The sequence below is a fragment of the Cricetulus griseus genome, chromosome 6 (assembly GCF_003668045.3).
Source record: "Cricetulus griseus strain 17A/GY chromosome 6, alternate assembly CriGri-PICRH-1.0, whole genome shotgun sequence".
NCBI lineage: Eukaryota > Metazoa > Chordata > Mammalia > Rodentia > Cricetidae > Cricetulus > Cricetulus griseus.
The window spans coordinates 42614611-42629523 of NC_048599.1; the positions used below are offsets into that span (position 1 = coordinate 42614611).

General features: G+C 38.8%; 1 protein-coding gene and 1 non-coding gene across 3 annotated transcripts in view; one reads left to right on the plus strand and one right to left on the minus strand.

The window, feature by feature from the left end:
• Positions 1–760: 760 nt before the first annotated feature.
• Positions 761–862, plus strand: LOC113836001. Its single transcript, XR_003486659.1, has one exon. It is a non-coding gene; the product is annotated as a U6 spliceosomal RNA (small nuclear RNA).
• A 6780-nt stretch (positions 863–7642) lies between these two features.
• Plcb4 (phospholipase C beta 4) overlaps positions 7643–14913 on the minus strand; it is a 304729-nt gene continuing 297458 nt past the window's right edge. For both annotated transcript variants that reach the window (XM_035446711.1, XM_035446712.1), the window contains 4 exons: positions 14682–14739; positions 14165–14251; positions 11150–11186; positions 7643–9180 (listed from right to left, as the gene is read on the minus strand). In XM_035446711.1, coding sequence (XP_035302602.1) covers positions 9092–9180; positions 11150–11186; positions 14165–14251; positions 14682–14739 — 271 coding nt within the window. In that variant the 3' untranslated portion in view covers positions 7643–9091. The remainder of the gene's footprint in view (positions 9181–11149; positions 11187–14164; positions 14252–14681; positions 14740–14913) is intronic.

A 14913-nucleotide genomic window follows, 5' to 3' on the forward strand; every position in this document is an offset into this window, starting at 1 on the left:
ATCTTTCACCTAAAGGTTGTAGTCCATCATGAGGGAAAATCAGGTCAGGAATTTAAGCAGGAACCTGGACAAAGGAACTGAAGCATGGAGCATTGGAAGAACAAGACTTGCTGGCATGTTCTTCATGCCACGTTCAGCCTGCTGAATAGTGAGCCAGGCCCTTCTATTTCAACCATTAAGAAAATATTTTCACAGACTTGACTACAGGCTAATCAAATGGAGTTATTTTCTCAATTGAATTTCCTTCTTCCTAGATGACCCAGGCTAATGTCAAGGTGAGAGAAAAATAATCAGTACAAGAATATAATTCTGTTCTTGCGGGATAGAATGTGTGGCAGCTTGAATGAGAAGACAATGACTCCTACAGGCTCATATGTTTGAATACTTGGTATTCCCAGTCAGTAGAACTGTTCAGGAAGGATTAGGAACGGCCTAGTTGCAGGAAATGCACCATTGGGAACATGCTCTGATGTTTCAAAAGATTCACAAAATTCCCAGTGTGTTTTTCTGCTTCCTTCTTACAGAGCAAGATGGTAGCTCTCAACTGCTGTTCCAGCTACCCTTCACCATGTATTATTTCCACTAGCATAGACTCTAACCCTCTGGCCCGTAAGCCCATTTAAATGCATTGTTTTTATAAGGTACCTTGGTCATAGCGTTTTATCACAACAATAGAAAAAAATTAAATATAATTAATATATTATTTAAAATAATTAAGACAGAATGTTTCACATCCCTTTTAACTTCCTGTGCCTTGTGTTTTCTTTGGCAGTAAATATATTAAGATTGGAATGATAAAGAGAAGATAGCATGGCCCCTGTGCAAAGATGACACACAAATTCATGAAGCATTCCATATTTTTCTTCTCAGATTTTTGGTTATTTCAGACTCACTTGTAACAGATTGTGAAATTATAGCATATATTATAAAAATCAGATATATAAAGTTACACACACACACACATACACATACACACACACACACACACACACACACACACACACACACACACACCAAGCAAAAAGTACTTTGTCTCAAAGGGAATTACTATATAACATCATGCAGAAGGAACTCATGGGATTTGGTTGGTTGAAGGTCATCCCTACATGAGCAGTGTCTAGGACACAGGACGGGAACCTTAAAGTAATCATAGGCTCCACATTTACAATCCACTGACATTTTACAACAGTGCTACAACTATTCATTTGCAAATCAATGCAACTGGATCTTTGTAAAAATTAAGAATGGAACAATGGGACTGGCAAGATGGCCAAGTGAGGAAAAGCACTTGCCTCTAAGCCTGTCAACCTAAGTTCAATCTCTGAGACCTACATGGTGGAAGGAGGAAACAGACTCTGCAAGATTTCCTCTGACCTAGACATGTGTGCCTCAGGGCACATGCCTACTCACCCATACCCCCATTTAAACAAACAAACAAATAAATAAATAAATAAATAAATAAATAAGCTCTTAGGAGAAAACAGCAATTTAATAATGTTGCATTAAACAATGATTGCTTAGATATGACCAACTCCAGAGGCATAAAAATCAGCAAAAGAAACAAATTAAATGCCATTAATAAAAACCACAACATGGTTTGCAACTAGGTCTATGTAGCTTTGGCTGACTTGTAACTCATTGTGTAGACCAGGCTGACCTCAAATTGGCAGAGATCTACTTGACTCTGCCTCCCAAATTCTGGGATTAAAGGCATGAACTACCATGTCTGGCAAAACTCTTGTTCTTTAAAAGATACAAAGTTAAGAAAATGAATAGGAAGTAGACAAGCCATAGAATGGGAAAATGTTGTTCTAATCACATATCTAAAAAGGAACTCAACCTGAAATGAATGAAGAATACCTACAACTCACATATAAAGTGACAGTCAACCAACTTTGATTTTTGTTTTTCTTTCAAGACAGGGTAGCTATGAAGCCTGTCCTAGAGCTCTCTCCGTAGACCAGGCTGGCCTTGAACTCACAGAGATCTGCCTGCTTCTGCCTCTGCCTCCCAAGTGCTGGGATTAAAGATGTGCACTGCCACTGTCTGTCTGACTGTAAACCAATTTTTAAAAGGCAAATGCTCAGAACAGATATTTTTGAATTAAAAAAAAGGACAAAAGAAAATGAAAGACAAAAAGCTATATAGGTATTGGATATGCACACTAAGATGCTTAATACCAGTAGCCACCAGGGTAATGCAGTATCTCTCTCCTTCCTCTCCCTTCCCCACACCCCACTGGAGGATGGCAATTTCAAAATAGTAGTATTCTTTGTCACCCTGATTCTAAAAATTCCATCTGTTCCAGCTGATGGGGCATCCCCCTTTCCTCTCTACTGTTCCCCTTACTGCACAGTCCCTTTAGGACTACTTATGCCCAATCTGTTTACTCCCCAGTTTCTCTTTAGCTGACAGCTGTCACCTTTATCAAGTAGTTATGTCTGCTCTTTCCTGAATGTCATTTTTTGTTCCTTGTCAATCTCTCTTAGTTTTCCTTGGCTTGGTTCGAATCATTTTCCATTGCTAACTTGGAGACTTGGCATGGAAAACACTGGAATGAAAGTGCTGTAGTTTCTCTTTCTGTAACAAATTTCATAACCCAAAGCAACTTTCAGAGGAGAAAAGATTAACTCCCAACTCCAGGTCACAGTCCACCACAGAGGGAAGTCGAGGTGAAACCTGGAGCAGAAACTTTGGAGGAACACTGCTGGGCAGCTTGCTTAGCTAATTTTCTTCAACAGTCCAGCATCACCTACTTGCTCAAGGCAGTTAGCAATCAAAACAGTGCCCCATAGACACCAGCTCACAGGTTGATCTGACTCAGGCAACTACTCAGTTGAGGTAGGTTTTCCTTCCCCTAGTGACTCCATGTTGTGTCAAGTTGACAATAAACTGACCATCACAGGAAGAATAAAAAAAAAAAACTCTGTATCAACTCCCACCCTTCCTCCCTCCCTCCCTGCACCCTTTAACCAATGTATTCCTGGTCTTTCTAAAAGGGGGTGTGGATTAACCTCTCCATAAAGGAAGAAAGATTTAAGTTTTGTGCTCCAAACACTTAGATAACTACACCTCTTAGCTGTTACCCACTTAGCATCAGGCTTCAAGGAAGCTTTGTTATTTTGGCATAATTCACAATAATCTTCAGAAAATGGGTTCTGTATAATAAATGATAAGTTAATTCCCTCCAGTTTATGCAGTATCATAAGCATATGTCTATTTCCCTTTGTATATTTTAAACAGTTTTGGACTAGGTACACACAATGAGGCACATGAATCTTAACTGCATCCCGGACCAGTGTTATGCCCATGTAACCTTCACTCAAGTCAAATCATAGTCCAACAACTCTGAAAATCTTTAGTCTTGGGACTCCTTCATGCTTAAAGCTTCTAGAAATAGAGTTGTTGTTGACGTGACTCTTGTCTGTAAATAAAAACTCATAGACATTAAAACAGTAGTTTTGAAATATTTTCCCAGTCCAATAAAAGTAGCAATCAACCTACCACATATTAACATGTAACTAATATGTGATTTTTTAAAGAAAAGTGACAGTATTAAACATTGGTAGAGTTATGTTTACATCATCTCACATCTTTTAATGTCTAGTTTCATACAAATCCTCGGCAGTCTGGTGATTTTTCTTTTAATCTATTGTGCTGTCATTTTCATTGGAATGTACACACACACACACACACACACACACACACACACACACACACACACACACACACACACACACATCTGATTTCCACAAAGACAAACTGGAAGCTAGAAATACTTGTCCCAGGTCCTCATGCAGGCTCTTGGAAACACAGGATGATCCAAGGGATGATCCTAGTGGTCTCTTGTCACACACCCTGAGAATCATTTCTCCACACCATTCCCATCACCCCTGGCCACCTCTTAGGGACCCTGTTCTGACTCCCTCCAAGATACTCCATGATTGGCATTATATGGAGTCCACATATGCTAATACATTCTCCCTTTGATGCAACTGGCTTTTAGTTTCATATTAAGAATAAAGACCACTTACCTTTGTGAACATGCAAGCTCATTTCTTTTGGAATGAAATTTCTTGGAACATAAGATAAGCATGTGTTTAGCAAAACAGACTTTTGAGTCTTGGAAATATTCTCATTTGCTGAAGTTTATTTTCATTGCATTGTGATTGAGTCTAAAAATGTCCTGGATGAAGCAGCTCAGGGTCTGCTCCCCACCTCTTATTTGTAAGAAAGTTAGTTAAGGAAAGGAAAGCAGATGGGGGCATTGCTTCTTTTGTTAATACAGTATACTTTTCTTTTTATGCAGAAAAATGATGTTGCCATTTAAAACTATCTTCTGCTCCCTCTTCTTAAGAAGCAGAGTGCTGAGCATGAAATATTAAAGACAAAGGCTCATAAATATTCATGCCAGATGCATCACCTCAGATTCATGATATTAAAGGTGCAATTATTAAAGTGTGCCTGGGATTCTCCAAAACTCCAAGTATCACAGAAAAGTTCAAAGAAATGTGGCCCTCTGCCAGACCTACCCAACTGATTCAAATGGGAAGCTACTCCTGGTTTGAAATGATGTATCCTTAAACAACACCAATGATAAAGTGAGCATCTCCTCTTCATTCTCCATAGCTCTCTAATGTTGATAGAGTCACTTGTTAAGTTCCTGGTGGCATTTATGTTAGTTGACTATTTTACTCTTTGCATTGTGAGGATCATTGCGCATCTTAGGTGTGTGCTCTATCACTGAACTATTTACTCAGCTCTGGACTACTTTGAAAGGGCACCAACAGAAGTGAGGTAATTGGGTATTGTTTGTTTTGTTTTGTTTTGTTTTGAATTGAGAAGATATACTGCAAAAATCTTATCTTAAGATTTTCAGTCAGGTGTTTGAAGATATTTCCTGCTCATCAAGTCACACAATTATAAGCTGTAAATTTCACCTTATAGGAACTACTTTAAATAATCCTCTAATGGTTAAGAGCCATGTATTCTTTGAAAATCAAAGGCAATTTTGAGGAGGTAGTGATGGGGAATGTGCTTCTGTATATGTTCACCTTATTGATTGTTGAATAAAGTATTGTTTGGCCAATGAGGCAGCAAGTTAGGTGGGACTAGGAGTCAAGGAGGATTCTGGGAAATGAAATAAAAAAAAGTCTTGTGATACAGGCAGGAAGTGACATAGCAGGAAGACTCATATATAAGCAGGGACAAACAGGAAGTGGTCACTTTTCTCTTGCTCTTCCTCCTGGTCTCTCCTGTGGAGTCGCCATGTGATCTGCCATCCATAGAGGACACCAGAGGAATGCATCTTCGATAAGGTAAGTCTTATAAAATATACAGATTTATAATAATTAAGACTGAGCTAGCATATAAGAAATCCTAGTTGATTGGCCAAACAGCATTTGCACCTGATATAAGTCTCTGTGTGTTACTTGGGACCTTAACATGGCAGTGGTTTTGAACTTGGGAGGCCTGGTGGAAAGCACTCACGTGGCAGCAGGACTCAGGCAGCTTGGAGGAAAGACTTATTGTTACAAGGTGGCTTTTGAGGAGGTTGTTTCTTAAGGACAGAACATTGTGTAATGGGCTAGAAAAGATGTGTGTTACCTGTCTGTAACACAAATAATTAAAAGGACCAAGAGACAGATACGGGTTCAAGTTGAAGACCAGAAAGGTAAAGCAGCTAGCCACTAGCTCTTACCTCTAGTTCAGGCTGAAAGGCAATCCTGGCTCTACCAAACCTGAGACTGCAATCCCAGACTGCTATGTTCTCTTCACCGTGGTTGGAGAACTCTGAGACTGAATGCTGCCCCGTCTTCAATGTGGCTGGAGAATGAATCCCTCTCTGAGACCCTGTTCCTGTCTTAAATACCTCTCATGAGTCCTGGGATTAAAGGCATGTGATCCCAAGTGCTGAGATCATCTTTGTATGAGCTATTTCTCTTTAGGACTGAATATATTTCTTGTAGCTCAGTGTGGCCTTGAATTAACAGAGAATCCATCTACCTCTTAATCCCGAGTCCTGGGATTAAAGGTGTGTGTCTGGCTTCTATGTCTTGTGGCTGACTTTGCTTTCTGAAGCCTCAGGCAAGCTTTAAAAATCATAAATAATAACAAGAATAGTCTTAAATAGTCACCATACCTGTCTATGAATAAGAATGCCAAATTGAGATAGTCAAGTTGAGATTAGAAATGGAATAGTTTCCAGTAATTTACGTATTATTCTTTAGTTGGTGACTAGGAATTCCTTACATCTGAATGGCACTGAGATCCTATTAGGACCATCATTTAGCAAAAAGATTCTGTATATATGGAAGGTATATGAAGGGAAAAGCTCAAAGCCCTGGATGTCAAGCAAGCAGAGAAGTTCCAAGGGAAGAGAGAGAAGCTTCTCTGACAGGGAGGTATGATTTGTAGATGTATCAGCAGCTGGGGATGGGAGCTGATGTGGCACAAGATTGCCTCAAGGTTCAGCACTGTTAAAACAAATGGGGAGAACAGATGGAGAACTGAGTTCTGCTTTTATTAATTATGCACAATGGAACACTGTCTGTTTAACTATCTATCAGGAGGAAAGCACATAGAAGAGGAAAGAGCAAAGCTCACCCCACAGGGGTAAGGGTCAATACACAAGCAGAATTGAAGGCATGTGATTGGAGGAAACAACTAAGGGAAAACAGATTTCTTAACCTGTGATAAATTACAGATTTCTTTTTACAGGTGGCTGTGAGCCTAACATAGATGCTGGGAACCAAACTCTGGTTACCTGTAAGCCCAGGAATCACTCTTAGATCCTGAACCATCTCTCCAGTCCCGAGAAATATATATTTAAGAACAAAAAGCCCTAATTTTGACAGGTTATCCTCGTTGTGTTTAATTTAATGTTGTTCCAATAGATCTTCTGTGGGTAAATGTGTTTCAAAGACTGAAAGCAATCCGGGTTAAATAAAAAAAAAAAGTTTCAGACTCTAAGACTGCAAGACAGAAAAAGTAATTATGGTATAGAAGAATGGAAACCCAGAGAAGGCATGATCAGAACAATGGGGAAACTAGAGGCCTTCTTTTTTAAAATTTATTCATTTATTTTACCTCCTGATTGAAGTTTCCCCTCCCTCCTCTCCTCCAATTTCCTCCTCACACTTCCCTTTTCCCCTCTACCCCCTACAATCCACTCCTCCTCAGGAACTCCTAACAATAGGAGCCTAACAATAGAAGCAAGTGGAAAGCTGTGGCTTCAGTGTAAGAAGGAGACAGACTAAGAGCACAGTGGGACCCCTGGCTTTGAGTAAGAGAAGTTACCAAAGTCGTTGGAAACTGGCAACCCAAATGTGAAGACCTTTTACAAAATTAAATATTGGTCCTGAAAATATTCAGTCTGATCCCACTGTTTTACAAATAAGAAAACCAGGGATTTGATGGTGTATAGGAACTACTCAAATCCTAACTATGAGGAAAAAAAAAAAAAAGAAAGAACCCATGATTTCTGCATGTAGAATCTATGTGTTTTGTGTCAGGGGAAACCATACTTGGGATATGAAATAAAGCCCCCTTTGGAAATTATTTAGAGATAGTGTATGAAAAGGCAAAGGTTTCCTAGAAAGCAATGTGGAAGCGAATACTCTGAAAGATATAACATGTGTTTTCATTTTTTTATTAGAGAAGTTGTAAGTTGAATTTCAGCCTTCATGGTATCATAATTTTCTCTGCCCTCTTCAGAGGAACACACAGAATCAATTTGTACAATCATATACAATAATTAAGTTGGCATTTTGCATCCTACAATCAGGAATCTGAGTCGCTCAAGGCTACCAGGTCTCTGTGCACTCCTCTGGGCTTGGGTAGCATGACTTGACCCCAGCATACCACTTTATGTGCCACCTGCAATGCAACTACAGCAGGCGAAAAGACCATGCAGATTAACACGGTAGCAAATCTTTTGGATATTTAACAGACATAAAAAGGTTATTTCCTGATATGAAAGTCTGAAAATCTGCATAAATATTTTTGTGTAAAATTAAATTAGTTATGTATTTTTTTCAAACTAGAACTTGAAGTATCAAGAATGCCCACATAATTAATATACACATATATATAGACTTTTTCATTATGCTAAAAGTCTTGATAGTCAAATAATATTCTGTGCCATACATTTACTTAACCAGTATTTATTTGGTGTTAGATTAACTGTGTCTGAATGGGTTAGTCATAGTTGGTGCTTGTGCATCATGCAAAACATTAGGTCTATGATTCCTGTTTACTAGTCTTGTCACGTGGTAATGTTTAGATGATTTCGCGCTATAACCGTGAGAATTAAGGAGTATAAATACTTTGTACATGGGCACATTTACAAACATTTGCCAATAACCACTTCACAATCTTTATAGTGTATAGTGAATTGTTATATCTGGAATCTGCAGAAGCAATCCCTACATAGCAGTGTCAGCTGTAAACTTTCTGAAACGAGCCTGCTGAGTCCCCCTTGGAGCACTGATGAGCTTGGCACAGGTACACTCTTTTGTGTCTATTGTTCTAACAGGTTCTGCAACATTTACAGGAAGTTAGCATCTTATGGCATGGTAAAGACATGGCACTTACTGATGAGGTAACTTAGGTGTAGAAAATTCTGCAAAATGATTTGTTATGGCAGACCACCACTTCTGCTAATGAACTGTGGACAGAGTTGTTTCTTCTAGTGCATGCGCTTACTATAAGTTACTAATGCACTATTGTTTGCAGCAGCTCAAACATGTCCTGATACATCACAAAGCAGAGCTGTAAACACCAAGCCTACTGAGTTGTGATGCTGTCTTATAGCAAACATGTTTAAGTTGTGTATCATGGTTCAACTCTGCCTGTCAGGAATAGGAGATTCTTTGTTGTTGTGGATACAGAGCTATTTTCGGTTGTCCAAGGAAATTCAATACTCAGTTGTTAAACAGAAGAACATTTGGTCATCCCCAGTCCCCAGTCCGTGTGGTTTCAGGTAACACAGTGTCTATACGTAAAAGAAACACAAAAGAGAAGAGCTTTTGTCCGTGGAGTCTGTGTTTAGAAGCTGGACATGATCTCCCGATGGTCCACGGTTTCAGCTTCAGTTTGCACTCTGAAGCTTCATACTACTGTTGCTGGTCTGCGGTCCATCTCGGCTTCCAATTTCACCATCTGCTGCATCTCCTTCGCCTACAACATCAGAAACACAGCCTTACACATGGAAATCCCCTTCTGAAGGCAACCACTGGTTCTAGTCTCTTTCCTTTAAACCTATTCTTTTTATATAGAAGGGACAAGTAGACTGACAGCCTCAGAACTTCCTGGGGTATTCTCGGAAATGCAGACTCTTGGAGTTGACTTAAGACCCACTGTATCTGAATCTGAGGTCCAACAAGATCTTCCAGGAAATTTTAATGTACATAAAAGTCTGAGAAAGACTGGCCTATAAAATTCTGGAAAAATCACAAGAAAAGAAGTTGAGCCAGATACTTAGATGATCAAATGGTTTGATTTAGTGTCATGTGTTGCCAGTACTTTGTGTAGAAAATTCTGTCATTTTCAGAATAGCATTGCTTATGTACAACTGATTGGTCAAACAACCTAAAGTTTAATTAAAACTAATTACTTAAGAGTCTTTCGTTGGGCTAGGTATGGTGAGTGCATATCCATTACACTGCTTTGACGAGTCCTATTAACATAACATTACAGGGGCATGTAGATTCCAGAAATCTTACTATCCAAACTCTGGGGCTCTTGCTTCTCTGGAGTAATTTACTTTTGATGGACCACCAGGATATAAGTCAGGATGAATTTACTATCATGAATTAAGATAGTCACTAAAGCACGCAGCTTACTCAAGAGGGTCTCTAGAAGGAAGTTCCAGTAACAAGTAATTACTTTCCCAAGTAATTGGGGAAACCAAATGGTTCATTTCAACTTTGACTTTCCAACTAAAGGCCTAGATGCTCAACCAATATGCTTGTACCTTTTGGTGTGGTAAGAGATCAGCTCCCCTTCCCACTCTCAGTGATAGATCACTGAAACACAGGACAGGTAAGATACATTGTGTAAGGAAGATTCTGAAGTCTCTGATGCTACTGTTCACGTCTTCTTTGACATTCCAGCTAACGGAAAGTCAGAGGGAGGGGCTGCTCAACTTGAGATCATACTAGAAGTAGCTAAGTATCCCAAATGAAGTACCATCACAAGAATCAGTTCCTCACAGACAACGCAGTGCTTTTATTATAATTACTTCAACCTTGTGACTTTCAGCTTCCTTTTAGTGAGGGTAGATGTAACATCACCAAAGAATTTTAGATCTGTGCAAATTTGGGGCTAATGATTCCCTTTACCCATATAATTTTCAATGCCTGACATATAGTAATACAGGAAAATGAAGAAATGGAGAAAAATATACAAACATGAAATAATGACACAAACAGTATTATAAGATGGCCGTGAGACATTGTCAGCACCGGAAATTAAATGACTTGATGTTCAGTAAACAGTAATAAAAGATTCCCTATATTTTGGCCCCTTTGCATTTAAGAAGTCTATTGAACATAGTATAAAATGCATAATTATATGCCATTGAAAGATAATCCTGAGGGCTAAATTCTTACATGAGCAGGGTGACCACCCATTTCTAATGCCAGGGATAACTTAGCAGATGTCTGGCTTTTACAGACAGACATCTTTCTCAAAAATATTTTGTTTATGCTTCAAATAGTCAATTATAGAGTCACCGTACAAGGGGTGACTAGTCATAGGCTGCCCGGATTTAACATAGAACATAGCAAGAGCCATTGTATTATAATATATCTGCACATAGACCCCCAATACTACATCATTGAAAAGCACCAATAGACATTATATATAATAATGCTCTTATGTCTGGGTTTTCTTCATGATAACAACCTGATTCCCAGATTTACAACTGGAAATGCTGGCTAAAACACTACCACAAACAAATGTGACAGCATTTCAGATTAAGTATGATGAGGAATTCAAGCATGAAATAGCCAGGGTTTTCAGTCTCACCCCTTAAGATATCAGTTAGTTATGACCAGATGGGAGTCATAAATGGAAATCAAACCAGGAATACTGACATAGCCAGAGGAAAGCAAGGTCTTGCTTATCGTCAAAATTTCAGTCCTACCTTGTGTTTGGGACACTGCATGACAGGATTTCAAAAGCTGTTTGTACAAAAATAGTAATGTCAAAATTGAGTCATACATAGAAAACAAAATAAATGAATACTGAAGTGATTTTGAGAAATGAATGCAAAACCATATACAGAAAAGCAAAAAAGCTAAGAGTAAAACACATACACACCCATTAGCAGCAACCTTCCCTGAGCTGGGCTCAACAACGGAATAAAAATAACAAAACAAACAACTGATGGGGGACCTCCATATTCAAACAACCAATGCCTATTAGCCCAATGTGTGCCTCTCTCCTGTAAGGGGGAGGTTGTCTGAGCTTTGGCTGAGTCATTTACCTCACTTTATTGACTGATAGGACTGATGACAGATATTACTCTTTAAGACTTGAATGTGACAGTAATGAAATAATTAAATGTCTGAAATGGTACATGTCGAGACAGATGAAACACTGTGTGGTTGAAGAACTATGGGAAAAACTAACTTACAAAAAAAAAAATGCCCTGGTCCTTGGAAGTCTATGTGAACAACTGGCTGATGGAGGAGGCAAGACTACCAAGGACAAAGGATCAGAATCCAGACCACATTGTGTGAACCTGTTACTGTTCTTCTCAGTGCCTCTGACAGTGGTCTAGTTATATAGATCCACCAGGCTTTGTTATGGGTTGGTAGGGCGTGGCTGGGAGATTGGTAAGAATAGGGAAAAGAGTAAGAAACTTCAAAGGGCGATAATGTATGGATGTTTCAACTAAATCATCTTTGGTCTACACACAGAGAAGAAATCTGTGGCTTAATAGTGGTTTGGAAGATTGATTTAGAACTTTGGGATTTTGTGAAGATGGCAAACGTTTTGCTCAGGGAATGTCGGCTCGACTATGAATGGAGTCCTGTTATATGGTACCAGCCTTTATCTTTATGAGAAAACAGTGGATACACTGGAACCCCTGCACTGTGCCTAGAAGAGCATTGTAGCAGACAGAGAAACTGGGAGTGCAGAACTTCTTGACCTTCCTGTTAAAAAACACACTACAAAACCCAAGTGTTTAATTCACTATGAAGCAAGTGATTTTTGCAAATTGAACCTTAATGGAGAAATTTGATTCCCACCTCTACATTTGCTGGAAGTTTCTATTTGATATAGTGAATATCTTTTCCTTGAATATAATTGCATTTTTGCATTTGAGTATTTTCCACGTTCTGTGCTTTCTTAATTTTCTATGACTCAAAGTCTCAGTTGTGGGTGGTAGATAATACTTATGACATATTAATAGGCATTATATGAAGTTTAAGAACAAAAAGGCAGCATATTTACAATATGACTCCAAAAATACAACTATCATATCAGTAACCCCACATTTTGATGTACATACTCTGACATGGTCTGAACTATCCCTGGAATAGTTTCAAGCTCATAGTGATTTCTTTGTTATGCTTTAACGGTAGCAACACCTGAAAACTGTATTCTGTAGCTCTGATCTACACCACTATGTAGTGATGAGTAATTTTTAGCACATTTACATTCTTTAGTCAAACTTGTTGCTAAGCAACACGATAATTTCTAAATAGTTTCTTAATTTAGAGTTAAAACCTAACTGTGTCTTGCCTTTCACCATGCCCTTCCTTTTAAAGCAGATTCTAAACCCTCTTAAAGACAGTCTCACCCTCTACTTTCCTTGAACCCCTGAAGTGAGTTCTGAAACTTTGGAGATTGTGGCTTTACCCTTTCTTACAGTCTTGTGTTGCCAGGGACACATTCTGAAAAGTGCTTTAAGAAGAAAAAACGAAAGTTGCACAATATGGTCCAAAATATTTATGAGTTGGTCAAAAGAACTGGACTTCTAGGACCAAACACGTCCAGTCTCTCTTGGGGACCAGGGCAGTACTGGTGATTAGAATTGACTAGCTGAAAAGGACACAAGACATTAGGGACCATGAAAGTACCAAGTACTGTCCAGCAGGGAGTGGGACTTGAAGCCAGAAGCTAGGTTTGTTACCTAAGCTACAAGACAAAAAGGACTATGATTTGTGTTCTTTTCTTAAGGGCCTTTAAAAATGTAATTCCTTCTGAATTATTCTTCAGGGTGAGCTATTTACTCTGAAAAAAAATCTTACATAGGATTGCTTTCTAGAGGGGAATACATATAAAGAAAAATGCAGTATTATTATTTCATCAACAGCTCTTTATGGCTTCTAAATGGATGTAAATTATCAACGAAATCCAATGTCGGAACCAAGAGTGAAATGGAACCAAGCAAGTTGGAAATGTACACTTTGCTGGGAGCTACAGTGCCCTGTAAGCTAGAGGTTGAAAGGAAGGCTGGTGGGCTGTGGCTCATGTGGGATGGAGTCTGCTACAGTACCCTTCGAGAAAGCCCATTTTCCCTGGCGCAGGTGACTGACCAAGTGGAGTTCGGCTAACCATCATGTATATGCTTGAATTTCTTTATTTAGTGTTTTTCTCGAGATATATATATCTCGAGAAAACAAAACCAGAGAGAAGATGCTAAGCTGTTGGGCAGCTTGTTGAGTTATAGAGGCAAGAATTTAGATCCCACTTTGAAGCTCTGGGAAGAATTTATAGATTCACTTTTTCGATTGACACTGAAGATAGGTAGTGTGTCTAGTTTGTTTTTTTAATGCACTAACACCTTCAGATTGCAAGCTGCAAGGCTCTAAATGAAAATGAAGAAGTAACTTGTAACCTGTTTGCTCATATCCTCCCTTTTAGTGCAGTCACTCTTAGAACCCATCCCTATAATGGATCCAAATGACAATGCTGCGCTCTTACTCCCCATACACACTTTCCTCTCCCACTCCACAAAAGGCACTTCTGGGTTTTTTGTCTTTTGGATTTTTTTTTTTTTTTGATGAAAAGGAAGAAGCACCCAGCAAGTCTCTCTACCTTCCCCTGTACTCCCCATCACAGCCCTTCCCAGAGGGTTCCTGTGGGTCAAAGCACCACCCTGAAGCTGATGGGCTGCCTATGTCTGTTATATACATTGGTGAAATACCTGCTCATTCTGTTTCTCTAGGAATTCTAGGTGCTCGAGCTGGACTTTTTTCAATTGATCCATTTCTTTTGACTGTTTCATCGCCAGCTGGAAAACAATACAATCAAGTTTAAGCTGCAGTCTCAAAATTATAAATGATGGATGGTATATTAAGCTTATCGTTTAACAGGGTGATCATAGTTTTTAAAAGGCAATGAAAAAGACCATGCAAACTGTTAAGAGTTTAAAATCATATATGATATTGGGCATATCTTCCTTTTCCTAAATCTCAGAAAAAGAATTGAGCACTTCTGCATGACTGAAACTCTGCTTTGTAACCTATATAAAATGCTGTCAGATAATTTCCATAATGATTACAGTAAGAAATTGCTTTGGTTTTAGGGGAAGGGCAATGCTGGAACATTTAGTGTACAGAAAAATAAAGAAATCAGCTTGAAAGGCTGGGAGGTGAGCACAAGTTATTATTCATAGATATTTTTTTCAAAAAGTAATGCTGAGAAATGCATGATATACTTACTCTCTTTCTTTCTTCTAGAAACTTTTTAGTGTTGCTGCTGTTCAACTCCCTGACTCGCCTAAAAACAATGGAGACAAATAGTCGTGTGACACCATGTGGGATTTACTTATATCCATAGGAACCAGTCTTACCTCACTACATTTTCTGGATAAGATTCTTGCTTCCTTTCCCCTTAATTTTTATTGTGGCATTTTCCAAAAACACAATATACATAGAAAGAAATAAAGATCAA